This window comes from Mesoplodon bidens (assembly GCF_964165515.1).
Source record: "Mesoplodon bidens genome assembly, chromosome: 3".
NCBI classification, from domain to species: domain Eukaryota; kingdom Metazoa; phylum Chordata; class Mammalia; order Artiodactyla; family Ziphiidae; genus Mesoplodon; species Mesoplodon bidens.
This window is the reverse complement of record NC_138178.1, coordinates 106910639-106932795: the sequence shown is the minus strand read 5'-3', so window position 1 is coordinate 106932795 and position 22157 is coordinate 106910639. Positions and strand designations below refer to the sequence as shown.

Here is a 22157-nt window from a genome sequence, read left to right as displayed (position 1 = left end):
CCCCAAGGGCCCCATCAGAACTCTAGGAAAAAGAGGACAGGAAGAGCAACAGACCAGATAAAATATGGGGAACTCTAAAGAGACAGCACTGGAGCCAACCATAAATGTGGTTCACTTGTAGCCTAGGTCATTTCCTCATGGAGAAGAGGAATTTGTACTTTAACCAGATTCATACTTCTAAGACCAAACACAATGAAAAAAAGAAGGGGCAATTAATCTACAGATAATCAATGAAGAAAATTAGTCCAAATAAATTGAGATTACAATGTGGATCTAAACTTTTTGAAATAGTATGGATATCCATATTAATCATATTGATTGAATCACTTTCATGCATACCCTTCAACTTTTACTATTTCAAAACTAAATCAAACAGCAGATATCTGGGTACTCCTGAATTGTGGGTTAAATGCAGAAGATAAGTGATTTTCTGTATTTTCTCATATTTGAGACTAGCTCAGAATATGAGGTTTTACATTTTCTTTTCCGTTCTACAAAATACAAACTCTGGGTCGTAGGATGTGTGGAATATCAAAGTAATGATGCCTACTAAGGTAGTACCTTTTTCTCCTAATGAGTTTTTGCATGGATTTATTCTAAAAGTGATTCAAGTGTGTTGATCATTGTATGCAGAAGTGCTAACTGGATAATACATTTGCAGTGTGTATCAAGAACTGGCCATTTTTCTATAGGTGATGTTGGTTGAAGCCAATCCTTCACTGTCTAGCCTCACTCTGTTGTATTCAAGTAACCCGAATTTCTGGAGTTAAAGATGGCTTCTTATCCAGGGACCTGATAGCATAATGATAAACAGAAGTGATTCTTAAAGAAAAAGAGCCTAAGACCTCGGTCTGTTAACATTCATTTATATTACATAGAAGGACTCTCCTAGGCATAAGGATAGGACTTCCAGCGACTCAAAATTTGAAATACCTCCAGGAGAGTAGTATCTAAATATAATCTCTAAGGTAACATTGTAGAATGGTAATTGGTGCTGCTTTCTGATCATTTCCAGCTCTTGGCCTCCTAAACACACAGTAGGGTTGCACTTCCTGCCCCCTTTGTGGATGTAGGGGCCATGTGACTAGTTCTGGATGATGCATTGTGAGGGGAAATGATATGAGTCACTTTGGAGCTGAGCATTTATTTGCATGAAGTCCTCCAGGTCTTGCTCTGTTCTCTGGCACTGTGCTCAGTAATGTTGGAATGGAAGCTGCTCTGTTAACCTAGGGTTTCAAATGATAATGATATTGAGAATCTATGTATCTTGAGCAAGCAATAAAACTTTGTTGTTGACTGCGGGTTTGCTTGTTAACTCAGAATGACCTAATCTGTCATTACCACCTACAATGGTTCTGATCACCAATTCCAACTTGTGTGTGTGTGTGTGTGCATGTAGGGGGAAGTTCCCAAACATCCAGCAGTTCTCCAGACACTAGCTGGGAGTCCTACAATTCAAGTTAATTCTGACACTATCTACCAGGAGATACTGTCAGATTCCTCAGGTTAAGGGCTCAGTCCCACAAGACTGCCCTCTACTTCAGAGGCTAGTCACAAGCCCACGTTATCACGTATACTTCTGACCTATGGGCTACAGATTGGAGGTTCACATGAAACACTCTGCCCCCTTTGGGTTCAATTAATTTGCTAGAGTGGCTCACAGAACTCAGAAACATTTTGCTTACTAGATTGTCTATTTATTACAAAGGATTACTAAAGGATATAAATCAGTGGCCAGATGAAGAGATGCCTAGGGTGAGGTATGTGGGAAGGGCTAGGATCTTCCATTCTGTCTCCAGAGCACCACTCTCCCCAAATCTCCACACGTTCACCAACCTGAAATCTCTCCATACCTTGCCCTTTTGGGTTTTTATGGAGGCTTCACCAGATAGGCATAGTCGATTAAATCATTGGTCATTGGTGATTGAACTCATCTCCAGCTCCTCTCTCCTCCCCTCCCCAGCAGTCAGGAGTAGGGGTGAGGGCATGGGACTGAAAGCTCTAACCCTCTAATCACATGGTTGGTTCTCCTGGCAACCAGCCCCCATCCCGAGGTTCAGTCCAAAAGTCTCATTAGCAATAACACAAAGCACCTTTTATCACACTCATCACTTAGGAAATTCCAAGGGTTTTAGGAGCCCTCTGCCAGAAATGGGGACAAAGACCAAATATACTTCTTATTATAAATCACAATATCATACTATTATACCTTCAATGGCCTGAAGTCACCTTGGCAGTTATACAATGGGAATGCTACAACTCTTCTGTAGTATGGTCATGGTAAATATTTCTGAATGATCTCTGCACTCTTTCCTGCTAACGCCAGTCTCTGCCTTTTATCCTTTTCACTATGGCAATCCAGGTAACCAATATCAAGAAATTCTTCTATTTGAATGGCGGCAGTTCTTTTGCTTTATGGAACCCTGAAAATACCTGGCAGGGGAAGGATGCATAGAGAAATCCTTAATGGAAAATGAGAGGAGATGGCATTTCTGGGACATCTACTCTTACCTGCTGACAACACCAGAAAAGGCAATACTGATGAGATTGGAATGATGGCAGAGGCAACACAATTGACAATTTACTTGGTAAGGTTTGAGACTGACCCTTATTGTACCCAGTGCATTGGGTACATTGAGTAAACTCACACAATATTTCCTTTTATATATGTTAAATATAAAGGAAACAGAAATCCTGAGAGATTAAAAAAATTTAAGAAAAATACATAAGCCGAATAATATTTATTTTCAAAACCACTAGCCATTCAGTGAAAGAGAATTTAGGAGAACAAGTGGATCATAGAATTTTAGAGTTAGAGAGAATGTTAGACATCATCCAGGTCACTTTCTTGATTTCACAGATGAGGAAATTGAAGTCTTAAAAGGTTAACTGACTTGCTCAGAAACCAGACAGTTATTTGATGGAAAAACTTGATTTAAATCCATTGCTACTTCCCCTATATCACACAGTTTCAAGGATTTCATACAGATAAGATTCCTGTCTTCTGATACTGCACCAAGACCAAAAGCCACCCAAACAGAAGTTCAATTATAAATGACACAGAAAGCTTCAAGAAAGAATATGTCCTTGTACGTGATGTATAGTACAGATATTACTTATTTTAGATGAAAGATAAGAAGTGATTATAATTTTTTAAAAAATTTCCTGACTCCTCAATATTAAAGACTATATCTTTTGAACTTTGAGTGAAATCATGGAATCACTCAGAATAAAAAAAAAAATTTTATAACCCTTGAAGCAATGTTTTATTGATGGTGTCCCAGTCCTTCAGCCACTACAGCGATTCAGATCCAGAGTCCTGTTGGTTTCTTCTTCAAAGGTCTCTGCTATTTCTCCTTTCTCTTCCAATGGCTTGGTTATTAAATTCCAAATCCTCAGTTTGTTGTTTGTACAGTAGTACCCCTTATCCTCAGCAGATACGTTCCAAGACCCCCAACAGAGGTCTGAATAGTACTGAACCACATATATACTATGTTTTTTCCCATACATACAGACATATGATAAAGTTTAATGTATAAATTAGGCACAGTAAGAGGTTAAAAACAATAGCTAATAGTAAACTAGAGCGATTATAACAATATACTGTAAAAAAACGTTATGTGAATGTGGTCTCTCTCGAAATATCTTGTACAAATTGAATGCCTTTTCCATCATTACTAAGCACTCTTCACACCCTGTGGCCATAACTTTTGCAGTTTGGGGTGTGACAGCAAAACTAGCATGAATTTCTTTTTCCTTCTTCACAATATCATGGATAGAAGATTCGTTCTTACCATAGATCTTAGCAACCTCAGCATACGATATATATTTCTTCCTTCCTTATTAAGTTGAGAACTTTCATCTTTTCACTCAAAGGAAGCACTTTTTTGCTTCTCTTTGTCATATGCAAATTGCCAGCATCATTACTCTTGTGCTTCGGGGCCATTATTAACTAAAAATAAGTGTTACTTGAACACAAGCACTGTGACACTGAGACAGTTGAGCTGATAAGCAAGGTGGCTACTAAGTGACCAATGGGTGGGATATGCTGGACAAAGGGATGATTCACGTCCTGGGAGGGATGGAGCCGGACTGCATGAGATTTCATCACGCTACTCAGAACAGCACACAATTTAAAACTTATGAATCATTTATTTCTGGAAATTTCCATTTAATATTTTTGGAGCACCGTTGACCACGGGTGACTGAAACCACAGAAAACAAAACCAAGGATAAGGAGGCACTACTGCATTTCTCCATATTCCTGCTGCACTGTAACTCCCTCGCACAGTCACAAAACGAATCACACATCACAACAAGATTCTCAATTTTGCTCAAATTTTCCTTGTTGTAGAATAATCTTTGCCCTCTTTTTCGTCCATTGAATCCTTTAAAGGTCAGTTCTAAAACCTACCTTTTCCCAAAGTCTTCTCAGGCTCTTCTGGCTCACATTAATCCCCTCTGCTTCAGGGAGTGTGGATTGCATATTAGAATCGTTTTTATCAAAGTTTCCATTTAATGAAAATACCATTGCCTGGAACTGCCTCGCCTCACTTAAATCAGATATTCCCTGCCACCATCACGTTTAAAAGCTCCTCAGGTGATTCTAAGGTAGAGTCAAGACTGAGAACCACTGTTCTAGAGAATTCATAAATGCTATCATTTGTGTAGGTATTTATTCATAATATGTGTACTAATACTCAAGATCTGTGTGTAAATTTCTGCTTTTCCAAGTGAGGCAAATATCATGGGTTATGCTTATTTTGAATCCCTGTGACTCTTGGTCTTGAGATGAGCACAACTAAAAGCTCTGAAAGGTAAGGTCCTGTTAACAATATGGAGCTGACCACAGTCTGCACATGTATGTATGTATGTATGTATGTATTTATTTATATTTTCACTTTTTCTATACTTAAAAGTTTCAACATGCTTAAGGAGCAGGGGTCTTTCCTTTGGAAAGAACCCCTTTCATAATATTTATTTGAACCCAGGAGTAATTTAGCTGGTTTTTATTTAGTAACTCAGCTGATTTTGGTTTACACATTTTAAAAAATCCTTTGTAACTCTTCTGCATCAAAGCTTTCCTGCTACAGCTATTAGGAGTTTTTCCATTGTTAGTTTTAGAGCCAAGAACACATTTCAGTTAGTTGTAGTCTTCTAGAAATCAACAAAAAGTAGGAATTAAAGATAATTTTTAGAACAGCAATATTTGTCTTTTAGCCTACTATGATCAGTCAGGCAAGATGTAGTGCATAATCTAAATCCAAACTCACAAAAATCTGTGTGTCTCACTCTAGAAAGAAGTTTTATGACATTATGAATGTCTGTCACACCCACAGACTCTGGCTTCCAAACAATACAACCAAGGAGCCATCCCTTGGATATGATTTGTTGTGCTTTATACTGCAAGACTCTTAAATTGAGCGCAACTGATTAGACCAGGGATGGGTGCCTGAGTTTAAGACTATGGGTAGGTTAGATGGGGACTCTATAGAGGCTTTGGATTGGGAACTCTGTCCAATAGATGCATCATTTCCTACAAAAACAAAGCACACAAATAAAAACAAGGTCTAACTGAATTAACCAGTTTTGGGGCAGGGGTAGGTTCAAGTGGTAGAGGAAAGAAGTAGAAAGATAGACACTGGGGCTAGAGAATAGAACACTTCTAGATGGTTGTTCTATTCTGAATGATGATTCAGGTCTTCATAAGCTCAGTTTTCTAAGGCTAGACAGTTCCTGAGCTACATTTCATATTCCTGTAAGATTAACTCCTATTATCTTGGGTAACCTGGGCGTGTTACTGTGTCCTGGAGGAACCAAGAAAGCTCGAGTTTCCTCTGTGGGGGACATACTCTCATTTCCTCAGTCTTGCTCCCATAAGCAAATACCAACTAGAGCTCATTATATATGCCCACAGTGTTCCTTTTCAAATTCCTTTTCAAATAATCTATAACACAACTAGGGGTGGGAAAGATTTATCTAGGAGTACAAGATACTAGATAGATCTGCCATGTGACTTTTGCACATAATTCAGGACTGAGTTTTGAAATTAAGTTATGGGACTCTTCTTATTGCTATTGTTGGTTCCTCCAAAAGCCTCCTCCTCGTGATAACTGCTCACACAGAGTACTCACTATGTTCCAGGCACCATTCCAAACATCTGACCTACATTAGCTCTTTGAATCACCACAATAAACTTATGAGAAAGGTGCTATTGTCAACATCACCATCTTTACATTTGAGGGCACTAATACCCAGCTGCGTTGCCTCAGTCTCATAGCCGGGCAACAGTGGACCCAGATTCAAACCCAGGTACTCTGACTTCTGGGTCATCATCTAACCTCTTCGCTTTAGTGTTTCAAGGATTTATATCAGCAGTACATGCCCTGTCTTCCTCCTACTAAGGAGACATGATTAACGCCATTCAACAGTCATCAACAGTTAGAATCATCACATAGCTGGCAAACAGATGAATTTCCAATCAGGAATTTGAGCGTTAAACCATTGGACATAGTAGCCTTGCATTTACAAAGACTGGAGTTAAATTTCATGTTTGCTGATTAGCTACTTGGGAGTAGAGAAGGGTAGAAAATATATCCTCAACTGACTGAAGAAAGCAGGATTAATTACTTTTTTTTGTTTTGTTAAAGTATATTTTGGGCAAAAAAAAAAGTTGAGCTTAAAAACACCTATTTGTTTTTTTCTCCAGATCCCATGGCTTTATGAATAAGCATTATAAACACAACATTCCCCCTTGGTCTCTGTGATTGACTGGTGTCTATACGTTGCATGAGGGCATTGCTTTCCTTCATCATGTCTTCATGGTTAAATGAATTAAATCTCTAACAGCTCTCACTACAGTCCTTGCTTGATTGACCCATGACGCATGATCCATCCGGCTTGCACTAACACTTGCTTCCCCTTTCCCTATTCACTGATTAGCACCCAGCTAATTTCACTGCCCTAGAGGATCAGGTGACTGAAAAGCAGCAGATGGGCAGAAAGTGAAGAGGGTGATTGAGCCTGAAACTGCAGCATAGCATTATCCACACGGGCTGTTTTATCTGTATGCAGACTGCCTTTTTTGTGACCCCAGATAAGGGAACACTGTAGCCAGAAAAAGATGAAAGCAGGGAAACCCAACCATTGTAGGCATTTGTTCTTATCTTTTATTTTTATAAAGAATAACAAAGGTTCCCAGCAGATAAAATCAATGCTTCATATGAAACCCAAATTCACAGTTTGTGTAAGTGCTTTTTTTTTTTTTCCCACAGCCACTAATGTTGTGTTGATGCCCTACATTTCCATTCCTTCCCATGCCCAGGAGGGGAATTTAGAACTTGAATAGACCTTTGAGATCACGTAGTCTCACACTCCCTCCTGTCCCCTCCTTCTCCTAATAAGGAAAGTGAAGCCCCAGGAGGTTAACCGACTTGCACAAGGTCAGAGGAGCTCAACTGTCTTCTAAACTCCACACCGAACTTTTTTCATTTCCAGCTTTAAATTATTTATTCAGTTTTTTGCCATTTTCACTTCATTGAAATGAACTCTCTCTTCTTGCTATTACATCCTGGAAGCTATTTATCCAGCCTGATTTAATTGCATTTTCATGCAATTGTATTACATTTTGCAATTGCTATTACATTTTATATTCTCTGTTTTTTTTTTTTTTTGCGGTACTCAGGCCTCTCACTGTTGTGGCCTCTCCCCTTGCGGAGCACAGGCTCCGGACGCGCAGGCTCAGCGGCCATGGCTCATGGGCCCAGCCGCTCCACGGCATGGGGTATCTACCCAGACCGGGGCACGAACCCGTGTCTCCTGCATCGGCAGGCGGACTCTCAACCACTGCACCACCAGGGAAGCCCTATTCTCTGTGTTTTTATGTCCTGGTGCCAACTGTTAGCATCCTCTGTGTCCTGCTTTATTTTTAAACTACCCCAGGTGTTTCTTAGGCTAGTTTTACTTATACTGCAGCACAGAGTTAAACATACTAACATAGGCAGCATGATTCAAATCCTAACTTAGGGTCCTGTGAGGGGAAGAAATAGAAAGCTAAGGGTTGTTATTGTAACTATTTTAGCGTTTGCCACATTATGACTACAATAAATTAGCATCCTTGGTCTCTGTGTTTCCAAATTCCTCTCCCATCCTTTCTCTTTCTTATAGATCCATTCAGAGAAGAAGCTCTCCCCTGGAACCACTCCTGTCTTCCGAAATTAGCTTTAGGAAGTCATTGCAGACGTGGAACATTAAGTAAATGAACCCCAGTTTAAAAAGGATTTACACAAATTAGATGGAAAAGCTCAAGGGAAACCAAAGCGCTCCTCATAGGTCAAAAAGCCTGAGAAATTCTTTAAAATATTCACTTGTTTTCTTAGTGGGCAAATGGGTAAATATAAACTGAGGCAAAGTTTGAGAGCTTGTTAGAAGGGAAGAAATTTGAGACATAATAAAAACAAAACACCTTTAAAAGTAAAGAGGAATTCATTACAGTGACAGTCGATAAAATAAGTAGCCAAGAAAATTACTTTTTTTTTTTAATAGCTCAGTAGAATAATAGCACTTGCCAATTATGGAGGAGACATTTTGATGCCTGCTCAGGCTTGGCCTTTATTTAGATGGACTCCAATCCAATCCACTGTCAACTGAATTACATGCGCCATGGACTTCAAAGGCTCTGTGCTCAATGGGAACATCCAGGATGGAGTGCTGTGAGAAATAAATGATTGTGCTGCAGTGCAGGCTGCCAAGCTGTGGTGATCCCTTTTCAGTCACTGGAAAAATGCGGTGTGCAAATGGACGTCACGCTGTGATAAGGGAAGTCCAAAAATATAGTTGCAACACAGTAAGCAAACTTAATGGAGGCAAATCTTTCACTTCCCTTGGACAGCTACGCTCTGCATGTGGTCTTACTGATGGACACAGTTGTGTATGTGGATGTGTACATATACATGCTTGAACACTCCTTTCTGAAATATGTATGTCAGAGTTGAAGTCACAGCAAAACTTGAAAGAGCTCGGGTGAAAGTAAAATTTGCTCCAGGTATTTGCTTTGGCAGTTTACCCTGACTCCTGGGTAGGACAAGGTTTTCCTAGGGAGCTCTGATTACTGTGACTGCTTTTGGGAACCGTGAGTCCTCCTCTACTGCCTTCTGAGAGGAGATGTGTCCACAGAGACTGCCAGGTGAAGGATGAAGGCTACAACGCAGTTCTCAAACTCTAAGCTGCATTAGAATTACCTCGAAGTCTCCTTAAAGTAGATTGTTGGGACCCCCCTACCCCAAATCCCTGAGTTACTGATTCCATAGGTCTAGGGTGGGCCCCAAGAATTTACAGTTTTATCAAGTGGCCAGGTGATGTTCGTGCTGTTGGTCTGAGGACCCCACTTTGAGCACACTGATCCGTGATCTGCCCCCACCAGTCGGGATGTTTTCATGTGTGTTACAAACACAATTCCACCTTAAACAAGCAAGGTGCCTCTCTCTACTTGCCCGACTTTACATGTTTTGTTGATGCCAAAGTACATGATGAGAAATGCCAAATTATAGATATTGCTGTTGAGCTGCCAGGACTTGGAATTCCTCATCACCCCACTTCAAGAGAAGGCTGGAAGGAGGTATAATTGTGATATTTGTTGGAAGGGTTTTACAAAGGAGACACTTTCATGCAGTACTATTGTCGTTGTAGGGCTAAATATTAGATTCCACAGAAGATCATTTTCCTTCTTTCTCCAACTATTCTCCAGAAACCTGACCTTTAACATATCCAAGTGGTTCCTGACTTTAAATCAATATGTTCTTGGTGACACTGACTTAAAATAATTATTTAGAGGGAAGATCCTCACCAGCAAGGAGCTCTGGCCTTTTGTGGTAGCAACTTAGCAACTTTCCAATAAGGGAGCAGGTTTCAGGATAGAGATTAAGTCTAATGAACCAACATTTTCTTTAGGAGTAGACGATGCAGTCTTACATTAAAATACAGCAAAGGAATTAATAGAAAAAGAAGTGGACATATGATTTTAAAAAGGTGCTCAATCTCAATCTATACTCCAAGAAGTTGAATTTGGAGCAACAAGGTGCCACTTTTCATGTGTCAGATTGGCAAACACGAGCACACTTGATCTACTGATGACCAGGGTGGGTACGCTGAGTGTACACTTGAACAACATATTGGAAGTCATGTTGGTAATAATGATGAAAATTAGAAAATGCACATGACTCAGAAATGTCACTGCTATGAACTCACCTTATGGAGACAATTGCAAACTTATGTACAAGGATGTCTATAGAAGTATTATTAGAGTCACAATTGGGGATGGATGAAGTTTATTTTGATAGAGCCATATAAAGTATGCCAATTTAAAAGAAAGGGGGCATCTCTTTTCTGGATGGTTGTACATATTTTTCTTTGACTGCTCCACATCTGACCTACTGACTATATTTGGGGATCCCCAGCCTTCAAAATCAGGCCCCTATTGACCATAGAAGGAGAAAATGTTGGAAACTCAGTTTTCAAGCTTCCCTTCACTTGGCCTGGGCATAGGTCTTAGACTCTTCCATTCAGAATGAACTGCCTCAGACTTTGAAGTGGAAGCTTGTGATGTAAAGAAGCGGGGCTGCACAGAGTCCATTCTGATGAGAGGGGTGACAGAGGTGAAGTCTGCTTTTCCCGCAGGGGCAGCAGAGGCAGTATTTCTGGCAGCAGCATCGGGGCGGCGACTGTCATGTCCACTGAGGAAGCAGCAGTGGCTGAACCAGGCTTTAGCAGAGAAGCTGGGCAATGAGGTTTTGGAATAATTCCCTGAAGCAGGGTTTTGAGGCATGATTCTCAGGCCATCTCAATTCTGAAAGCACCCATTTTACTTTTCATAAATGTTGTTCTCCTTCAATAGGGCAGAATTCTGTTGCCTACAACTGGCAACCTTGACTTGGTGCAATCTTTATGTACTCCTATAGCAAAATCTCAAAGATAGATTTAGTGAAAAGAAAAGATGCTGAATAATAAATAGAGTATGAAGTATATGATTCTTTATGTATGATTCTTTATGTATGACATATATGATTCTTTATGTACTCCTATAGCAAAATCTCAAAGATAGATTTAGTGAAAAGAAAAGATGCTGAATAATAAATAGAGTATGAAGTATATGATTCTTTATGTATGATTAAAAATTTTAAGATAGAAGGATATATAAAAATAGTTAATGATAGTTTTATTTTTCATTTTGAACACATCTTCTGTTTGAACACATCTTCACAGAAGTGATGTAGCAATATTTTATGTAGTAAAATAAAAATTTAAATAAAATAACATAATGGTACCCAACCAAAGAATTTCAAGATATTTTATTCCTATGTTTTTAATTCCCTGGAGCTCTTATTGAAATCCCATAAACACAGTTTTCTTTGGAAGTCCTGGTGAATTTGTTAACCAGATCTGGGCTGTGGTGAAGCCCCCTTGGGGTGCTGACCAGCCTTGCCCCTGGTGCGTTTGTTTTCTGGTGTTGGTGGAGAACATCTCCCTGCAGGGTAACTTCTGATTCTGGCTGTCAGAGCCTGAAAAGGACTACCAGGCGAGCTGTCTTCCCTATAATGTGGGTCCTGCCCTTAAAGAGTGAAAATCGCCAGTACTAGTTCCAATCTGGCTGGAAAATGTGACCTGAAGGACACGGAAAGAGCACATTCACCTGCTTGTCTCTCCTAGATTCACCACAATCCAGGCGGGGGGACAAAAATACAACTTCAGGACAGATGTGTCAATTCTGTGCCTATAGAATAAAGCACAAGTACCGAGGAAACTAATAATTGCCAGTCCTGTGCTTTGTGGCAGATGCTGTAAGGGGTGCATGCCCCTTGTCTGTGCTATAAGGCAATTTCCACAGGGGAAAGAGCTTGGGCTTTCCAGCCAGACTGCCCTGAGGCTGAATTCTCGTTCTTCCCCACCTGGGTTATTTGATTTCAGAACTTCACCTGTAAAAAAAGGGGAAAATAATACCTAGCTCATAGAGTAGTTTTAAAATTTGGAGATAATACATGTAAAGTACCTAATAAAAGGCCTAGAACATAGTAGGAGCTCAATAAAGAGTAGCCCTATTCCCAATGCTATCCCCAAGAAAATCTCTTAAGTTCTCAACAAAGTTAATAGGGAAACGAGTTCCAGATGATAAAATTTTCTTTATAGAACACAGTTACTCTGTATTACACAGGATTTGTATTTGGAGACATGACAGATAATTTTTGGAGGCATGGAAAAAAAGAATACTTGTGTAGTCTAAATTTCCTACACCATTACTCAAAACCATCTGCAGTCTCTTCTCCCAAATATATTAGATGAATTTCTGAAATTTTTGAAATTTTGAAAGATTTAAGCTTGACAATATAAGTTATTCCTCCCTATCATGATCAAATAATTTTTCTTGTCAATCCTAATGCAAAATGGCACACAAAAACATAACACTTTTTCTCTCAAACTATAGCTGAAATATATTTCATTTATCAAACCTTAATAAAACTTTTACCAAGCCTATTAATAAAGCATTGCTTGTAATAATTTGACTTCCATTCTTACAAGCATCATAGTCTTGCAAATTGGCGCGAGGTAGATGAGAAAGCCCATCTGATAGCTCTCTATATGTCAATATGCCCAGCAGGGGAAATGGCATTGCTTCTTATTGAACAATCACCTCCTTGAGTGGAAGTTAATCCAGGGCCTCATGGAACTATCTAAATCTGCCATCTTTAGAATTTGTAGATTAGAATTGGTGGTTGTGTGGCCATATATTTAAACTTAGGCAAGAATCAATTCAGAAGATGTTAGCTTCAGATTCTGAATAGAGGCTCTGTGGATGTGGCTCTGTGTACTGAGTGGCAGAATCCTGTTAGAAGGGTGTTAAATAGTTTTCTCAGCTTCATAAGGAGTGTTGCCGCTTTGGGGCTCTAGCATGCAACTGAGTTGAGTAATTGATGTCTTCCTATAACTTACAAAAAAGCTTTTCCAACTCTTAAACTGCCTTATTAAGAATCTGTGTCACACGTTCCAGAGCAACCAGAACCTAGAAAATCTGTATTCATTTCTTAAGAAATTGAATCTTTTATTTTAAAAAAATTGTACATGTAATATCTTTACTCAGTTAAAAACCAAAAAATATATAAAAACATATAGAATTTTAAAATGTCTCCCTCTCCTTTCCATCTGTCTTCCAGGTCCTGTTGTAACCCACCCCCATCAGTAACACTATATTTGCATGTAAAAACAAACATACATCCACATTCTTATTTTCCCTTCCTTGTAACACCACAGGTAGCATGTTTTACACACTGTTCTGAACCTTAATTTTTTTTAACTTAATATATCTTAGAGATTTTCTTATAACATTACGTACACTACATATTTTCTGTGTTAGTCTGAGAAGCAGACGTGAAGACAATATTCAAGATGAAACTCCTGCAAGAGGGGGTGAAAAGGAGCCAGGAGGGGCTAGGAGAGTTGTCAGGTCACAATACAAGACTGACTCCAAATGAAAGACAGAGAGAAGGAAAGCTGGATGGCTGCATCTTAGATTGCAATCCAGTTTGGCAAAATTGTCAGGGAGCCCTCAGCCAGAGTCACCTATCAGAGGAGTCCATCTCCCAGCAATGGGCCTTCCTCAGTGTCCCAGCTGCATTGGCTGGAAGCAGCCAGGGAGAGCATGGACTCCTAGGAAACATTCAGATGGATTTCAGAGTCAGGAGCTGGGGCCTCCGTCAGTTGCACCCCCTGTAGTTGGAGGTTCGCCAGGCACTTTTACATTAGGTAGCCCACTTTTCCCAGAAACCTCCTATTTACACTACACCTTGCTGTCAGGAGCCGGGTCATAAAATTTTTCCTACCTGGAAAGGAGGCTGGGAAATTGTGGAATCGAAAGCACTGTTTGGGGCAGAGGCTATGATGTCACAAAAAAATCAGGGTACAATTAGCAAGGAACACAAGGCTGATAGGTGTTGGTAACTGCCGCATATTTAGCAAGTTTGTTGGATGAATTAATGAAGGTTTTAGGGCGTTGGCATTAGAGCTTCACAGCACCCTCAAGCCTCTTCCTTGGAATAATGTGCCCTTTCACCACCAGCCACCTCAGTCTGCATGTTTCCCCCAATGAAAGAGAGAAGGGCAAGAGCAAAACAAAACAAAACAAAAGCAAAACAAAACAAAAGCAAAACAAATAGTCCCCCCCACACACATAAAATAGTAAGAGTAATAGCTTAAACAGATTTAGAACTTTAGCTTTCCCAAAGCATTTTCACTCTCATCATCAATGTCTACATCTCTAGGTTTCCACATCAGAAACTTTCAATTACTGTTTACAGGAATCTGGTCTTTTTAGTTTGCATTAATAAATTCAGGCAATAGGTACATTATCTTTTGAATTAATAAGTTAGGACAGACTTGAATCCAAACTCCCCCAAATTGCCTCCAGAATCTTCCAGCCTCATGTCCCTCACTTTTCTACTTGAGACTCTGTTCCAGCCACACTGACTTCTTCCTCTTTGGGGGGCTTTTGCACACTGCATCCCCACTAGAATGCTAGGAATGGTCTTTTGGGTTCCTTGGACCCAATTCCATTGTGTGTGTTGGTGGCTGGTGGGGGAATCTCCACACCAACAACAAGCAATGCTCTGGTTCACCAACCTGGAAGCTTTCCAAATCCCATTCTTTTGGGGTTTTATGGAGGCTTCATTATATAGGCGTGATTGATTAACTCATTGTCCATTAGTGGTTGAACTTAATCTCCAGACCCTCTCCTCTCCCAGGAGTCCAGATGGACAGGACTGAAAGTTCCAACCCTCTAATCACATGGTTGGTTTCTCTGGTGACCAGCCTAGGTGATCTAGGGGTATTTCAAAAGTCATCTCATTAACATAACAAAAGACACCTTTATGACTCTCCACACTCTTATCACTCATTCTTCTTAAGTCTCTGCCTTTCCCTTCCTCTTTTGTTCATCTACTATCAGAGTAAGTAGTCCAGCCCTTCACACAGTCTTAGTAAAATTTTTTGGAAAAAGAAGAAAAGATAATAATTATTCTATTTTATCCATGAGAACGTTGAGATTCAGAGAGACTTTGACCCAAGTTTCCACAGCTAGCTAATGGCAAAGTCTTGTTATATTTAGGCGGTAAAATATGGTATTGAGAGCATGAACTTGGAGGTAATACTCTCAAGGTTGGATTCCCAGCTCTACCTCTTATTCAACACCTATCCTTGAACATATTAACTTCTCTAAACCTCAGTTTCCTTCTCTTTAAAATGGAAATAATGATAATATTCCCACATTAGAATCTTGTGATACCTAAGTGTTGACATGTGACCTAGTACCCTGCATGTAGTGACTCTGCAGGCTTGTCTTTTTCAGGATGGCCCAGCTCTCTCAGATGAGGAGCTCTGTCTTCATGTCGCTGGTGGTAGTAGAGGTAGTAGTAAGGTGTTAAGTTAGGAAGGAGATACAGGTGTTGTAGTGAAGGCTGATTCGAAGCAGGAATGTACCAACATGTATACATTCATTATTTGCTGAGTTCCATTGGACTGAGAACTGAGTTTCACTCTATTACAAACTTTGGGCAGTCAGATGCCCTGCCTGGGGTCTTTTAACCCATCGTAAGTGCAGAATGCATGAAGTTTGGCCAGGTTTGGGGTCGTTTTCATCTTGAATAAGCCTGTAATAACCAGTCAACTCTGTTCAAACTGGAGCTACTTCCTGGGGGAGAGCATCTCTGTGCAGGGAGGTTGGATATTTTCAAATATTCCTGGAAAGGAGATTCCATCACTTCCTAGAATCATATTAGAAAGTCCTAGCAAGATATCAGTTATTTCCACCAGGATGCCCTTGATTTCTCCATCACCTGCCTAAACTTTGTAGACCAGGCTAACTGCTAAAGGTGTCTGGGTGACTTTTTATTATGGAATTCATGTTTAATAAGTAGTTTCTAATCTGACTATTGGATGCTGGCGTTACTGAGAGAAACAATGCAGTCTCGGCAACTCATCTCCACTGCGGCAGCAATTCTGAGATGCACCTGCCTGTTGGTGACATTGATTTCTATGAATTGTTTTATTCTTGTCAGAATCGATTCATCAGTCAGTGGCCACCTCATCCTTGGATGAGACTTCATCATGTTTCCATCTTCTCACTTCTCTCCAGCCCCTCCAGCCTGTCAAGAAGAAAACAGGTTACCTTGGAGACAGGACATTTGGAAAATGTATGAAACCACTACCTCTGATTCAGTTATTAGATATAGGTGATTCTCTATGCTTAATTTAAATATCCTTTAGAAAGGGAAGTAATGGTTGCAAAATGGAGGATTTTTTTTTTTAGACACAGAATTAGGTTTGTTCAAAGAAGTTTAAAAATCTTTTTTTCCATTTTTTAAATAATAAGGTAAACAATTCCCTGGGTTGCCCTGAAGATCCATTTTATAGTAGAGAAGAGAGGAATGGGTGAAAGAACCTCTCAAAGTTCCTTCCTGCTGAAAGAGCCCAAGAAAGTGAATTTATAGTGGGACAGAAGCCTATATGAATTTAAACTCTTTTATTCCACTGTTTTGAGAAATACTATATGCCACTGTTTTTTATACAGAAAAAAAGGTAAATTAAAAAAAGTTTAGAGCCGAGCAGCGGCGCGGCTGCCGAGCCGCTGGAGGAAGACGAGGAAGGGGACGATGAACTTGACGACGAGGCCCCGGAGGAGCTGACTTTCGCCAGCGCTCAGGCGGAAGCGAAAGAAGAGGAGCGGCGAGTTCGCGAGACCGTGCGCAGGGATAAAACGCTTCTGAAGGAGAAGAGGAAGCGACGCGAGGAGTTGTTCATCGAACAGAAGAAAAGGAAACTTCTTCCAGATACTATTCTAGAGAAGTTAACTACAGCTTCACAAACTAGTGTGAAGAAATCACCGGCAAAGTTGAAAGAAGTTCATTTGCAAAAGAAAAATGAAGAATGGGAGAAAGGAGGTGACTCAAAGAAAGCTAAAGAGAAAGTGCAAAAAGTACAGACTGTTGGCCAGAATAAAAGCTACTTGGCTGTAAGGCTAAAAGACCAAGATTTGAGAGATTCAAGGCAAGAAGCAGCCAAAGCCTTCATACAAAATTGTTTATATGGTCCTGGAACCAACAGAACTACTGTAAACAAGTTCCTGTCTCTTGACAACAAGAGGTTACCGGTGAAAAAGGCCGCAGCCCAGTTTTTGAATAATGCTTGGGGATCCCAGGAAAAACAAAATGCCAAGAGGTTTAAAAGACGTTGGATGGTCAGAAAGATGAAAACTTCTAAGAAGTAAATCAAAGCTAAATGAAGAATGAGTACTTTGTATGTATAGAACTTATATAAATATTTAGTTTAGAGCATTTAACTTTTCTGAAAAAATTAATAAAACACTTACAAGTAAAAAAAAAAAAGTTTAAGCATATGGTTTACTATTTTAACTTCTGTGTGTGGAAATAATATATAAGGGTTTGATATGTATGCATTAAACATGCATATATGATTACTCCAAAGGTACATATCACACTTGCCACACTTTTAACCTCATAAGCATTTCTCTTTATCCATTCTCTCCTTCTAAAGGGTGACTTTTTTTCCTATCACTTGTGCATTAACAGCTGACCAGTGGCCATTTTCCAGAATTAGGGACTTTTCAGAGTCAAATGCTTATGGAACCGTAAATATTAGGCTATGGCTGCATTCCAAGAATTTCCTGGCATGATAAAAGGAGGGTCAAGCTTCCTACTACAGACAGTGTTGTTTATACAGCCCAGGGAACGCTTAAGTTAACTCTGCTTCTGCAAAGGGATTGACCCGGCAGGCTGTAAACCATTCACCATGGTGTTCCTTGAACCACAAGGAATAAGCACAGATCTCATTAGGGAGCTTTGCACTTTAATTCTTGTCATTGAGTCTGCAATTGACCCTACTGCATGTTCCATTCAGGATGTCAAAGTAAGGTCATTAACCACCAAGGGTGAATGGCCTGTGCCGTGATCTCCTTAAATAAGTGGCTTGAGTTTTAAATGCAAAACCATGGGAACTTCCTCACCTACCTTTTAAGGATACCTCGGTGGAAACTGAAGCCCTACAATTTTCTCTATAGTCTGCATCTTTGTTCATGCCAAAGGCATTTAATCTCTTTTCAAAATTACTTTTACTGAGACAAAAAAAAAAAAAAAAAAGACTGCATCAGAAAGAGCAATTCAATTCCATCCAATGAGTTAAGGTGGTAGCCTTTCTGCACAGGCTTTATTGTTTCCTGCTGCTTGAAGGAAGAGAGAGAGGGCTGTGTTATTCATGGAGCACTAGATGTGTACCTGGTGGGCACTGCACTGGGTGTTTTACATACCTCCCCCACTTAGTCTTCACAGAACACTTTCAGTTAAATTTTAATCTATCCATTTTATAGATGGGTAAACAGAGTCCTAGAATAGTTAGCTTGTCCAAGTTGAAAGAAGCTAGAATTAAGTCTACGTGAGCCCACAACCAAGGTCCTTCTACTAAACCATTCTGCCTGTCACAGTTAGAATGCAGGGCTGTCTATCTCCAAAGACTATGTCCATCTTCCTCCCTTTCCTTCTTCTTGCCTCCTGTATCTTCCCCCCTTTCCTTTCCTTCTTTGTCTCAATTTTGTTTACTAAATATTTCAAGCACATTAAAAGATTAAAAAGTGATATATCAAATATCTATGTACGGCCCCATACCAAAGTTTATAAATATTAATATTTTGCCATATTTCCTTTAGATTTTAAAAAATAACCAAGATATTATATATTTGATTAAAGGCACCTAATCTCATTCCTAGCCCATCTTCCTAATAAGTGAACATTATCCTGAAGTTAATATGTATCCTTCCAGTCAATTTTTATAGCATTAAAACATATGGACCTATCCAGTAACAATATATATTTTTGCAGTGGTTAACATTGTTTTATGAGATTTAAAATTTACATAGTGATGCTACACAGCATGAATCCTTTACATCATCCTTTTAAAAATTAATATTATTATTTAGAGATTTTTCCATGTAAATGTAGTTCTAGGTTATTTATAAATATACAACTATTATATAAGTATACAACACACAAATATTTAATTATATAAATATGCGGCTATATATTCACTGTTGATGGCCAGTTAGATAGTTTATAGTACTTCCCTATTACAAATGTTACACAATGAAAGTTTTTACATGATTCCTTATGCCCATGTTCGTGTTCCTCTAGGATAAACAGTTAAAAGTGGACCTTCTGGATCATAGGGATGCACATCTTTAGCATCAGATATTGCCAATGTCCTTAAAAAGTGCTGTATGGATGTAAATAGCACACACTAGCAATGTATGAGAACTTGCATGTGCTCATATTCTAGCAAATCATTAGTATTATCTGACTTCTTAATTGTTCCTAACTTCAGAGTATGAAATAGAATTTCACATATTAAAATGTGTTTTTTTTAACATAAAATTTAACATCTTTTCATAGATATGGTATCTTTCCTCCTATGTGACTTACCTGTTCATATATTTTGCTGATTTTTTTTTCTCTTGGATTATTTATCTTTTTCTTATTGACTTATAGGAGTTCTTTGAATAGTCTGGATATCATTCTTTCATAGGGAATACATAATGCAAATGTCTTCTGTTGCTTGTATTTTCACTTTGTTCATGATGTCGTTTGTCATACAGAAATTTTTAATTTTAATAGAGTCACTTATCAAAACAGTGTTTTGGGGTTTTTTTGTGTGTGTGTGGGTTGCTTAAGAAATAATTTTCAACTCCAATGTTATAAAACTATTTTAATATTTTCTTTTATAATTAAAATTTTTTTCTTTCCTTATCTAGGCTGTCAATCCATCTAGAATTATTATTTTTTTTTATAGAGTGAGATCAGGTTTATCTTTTTCCAATGACAAGCTCAGTTCCAACACATCTAATTGAAAAGTTAGCCTTTTTCACATTAATTTGTACTGCCTCCTCTCTCCTACATAAGGAGGGGTACTGCTCTGCAAAATTCCAGGGGGCACCATTCACATCCTATTCTATGCAAATGACACAGTCCTGGAGCACACAGAAGATAATGTAAATGATGTTCTCTGGAGCTATGCAATGTGGCAGTCCTGTATAAATCTCCAGTATACATGTTTGTTTGTGTATTCGTTTCCTAGGACTGCCAAAACAAATTACCATGAACTGCAACTGCGTGGCTTAAAAAAACAGAAATGTATTATCTCAGATCCTGGAGGCAAGAAGTCCTAAATCAAAGTGTTGGCCATAAAAAGGAACGAAATTGGGTCATTTGTAGTGACGTGAATGGATCTAGAGACTGTCATACAGAGTGAAGTAAGTCAGAAAGAGAAAAACAAATATCGTATATTAACGCTTATATGTGGAGCCTAGAAAAATGGTACAGATGAACCGGTTTGCAGGGCAGAAATAGAGACACAGATGTGGAGAACAAACGTATGGACACCAAGGGGGGAAAGTGGCGGGGGTGGTGGTGGTGGTGGTGGTGTGATGAATGGGGAGATTCTGATTGACAGGTATACACTTATGTATATAAAATTGATGACTAATAAGAACCTGCTGAATAAAAAAATAAATAAAATTAAATTAAAAAACAAAAAAGCAAAATAAAGTGTTGGCAAGGCCATGTTCTCTCTGAAGGCTCTGGGGGAAGATACTTCCTTGTCTCTTCCTAGTTTCTAGTGGTTGCCAACAATCTTGGTGTTCCTTGTTTTGTAGATGTATCCCTGCAATCTCTGCATCATCACATGGCATTTTTCCCTGAATGTCTCCTGTCCTCACATGATCTTCTGAAAAAGACACCAGTCATTGGATTTGGGTCCAGCCTAATACAGTATGACCTCATCTTAACTATTTACATCTGCTAACTATTTCCAAATAAGTTTCCAAATAAGTTTCTGAGGTTCTTTGTAGACATGAATTTTGGGTGACACTATTCAACCGAGTGCAAAACATTTGTTTTGGGACAGTTTCTTTCTATGCTGTTGGCCTATTTGTCTACATCTGTGCCCAAACCACCTTATTCAATTACTGTGGCTTTATGGTAAGTCTTTACATACGGTAGAATGAGTTCTCAACTGTCTCTAATCTTGTTCATCTTCAAACTTTTCTTGGTTTTTCTGTGCCCTTCAGGAACAATGGAATTCCTTTTTGGAATTTTCAGTTGCATTTTGAGATTAATTTTGGAAGAACTGACATGTTTATGACGGTGTATGTAAATAGCTCCATTCATTTAGGTCTATTTTCTTGACCTTTTATATGTTTCCAATTTTCCCCATACATATTTTCCACGTTTTTTTTTTGTTGTTGTTGTTATATTTTTTCCCTATATACCTAACGGGTTTTGTTTCTCTTATGAATGGAATATTCCTTGTTATTTATCTATTTGGTTGTTGCTAGCATTCAGGAACACAGTTGTTCTTTGTGTATTTATCTTGTATTTAGTGCCATTGAATTCTCTTATTAGTATTAAACATTTATCTCTAGAGTCTTTCTGCTTTCCTATATAGAAAATCATATTGTCTGTAAAGAAAAATTTTGTTTTTCCTTTTGAATCCTGATAATTATTTCCATTTTCCCTTATCTTTTTGCATTGACTGGGACCACCAGGAAAATTTTTGCGTAAAGCAGTGACAACAGGCATTAATTTCTTGCCTATAGTACATTTTTACAATAATATTTTACTGCCCAGAGATTTTATGTTGTCACAGTAATGATTCATAATCAAGTTTTTAATATTGTCTATCTCTAAGTTTCTGTCTCTCTCAGCCCTTCTCAGCTGTCTATAATTTGCAGAATTGGTTATATCTAAATCTTTACAATTAAGTCCAGAAATATATAATAGAGCCCCTTTCCAATATTTAGTGAATTGGAAATTAAATGTTGTCCTGAGTCTGTGGTGAAAGCCTCTGATTCTCAATCATTTTTCTAAAACCTTTTGCTTCCTGAGAAACAAACTGCTCAGAACTGATCCTTGCCCAAGCCGTCCTGTTCTGGACCTGGTATCCTCTTAATCTTTTCTAATTCTTCCTTCTTAGGGGATAGACTAAGGATATAGGCCTGTTTCAAATCAGAATCATTTTCTGCAGCCTGGATGTTACTACCCATACCACCCATCTGG

At 38.9% G+C, this 22157-nt stretch overlaps 1 protein-coding gene across 1 annotated transcript; it reads left to right on the top strand.

The window, feature by feature from the left end:
* Positions 1–13634: 13634 nt before the first annotated feature.
* LOC308614969 (U3 small nucleolar RNA-associated protein NOL7-like) lies at positions 13635–17424 on the top strand (the record flags this gene model as incomplete). Its single annotated transcript, XM_081229862.1, has 3 exons — positions 13635–13791; positions 16098–16271; positions 16638–17424. 3 exons carry the CDS (start codon positions 13635–13637, stop codon positions 17303–17305), a joined length of 999 nt encoding a protein of 332 aa, XP_081085988.1. The 3' UTR covers positions 17306–17424.
* Positions 17425–22157: the final 4733 nt, after the last annotated feature.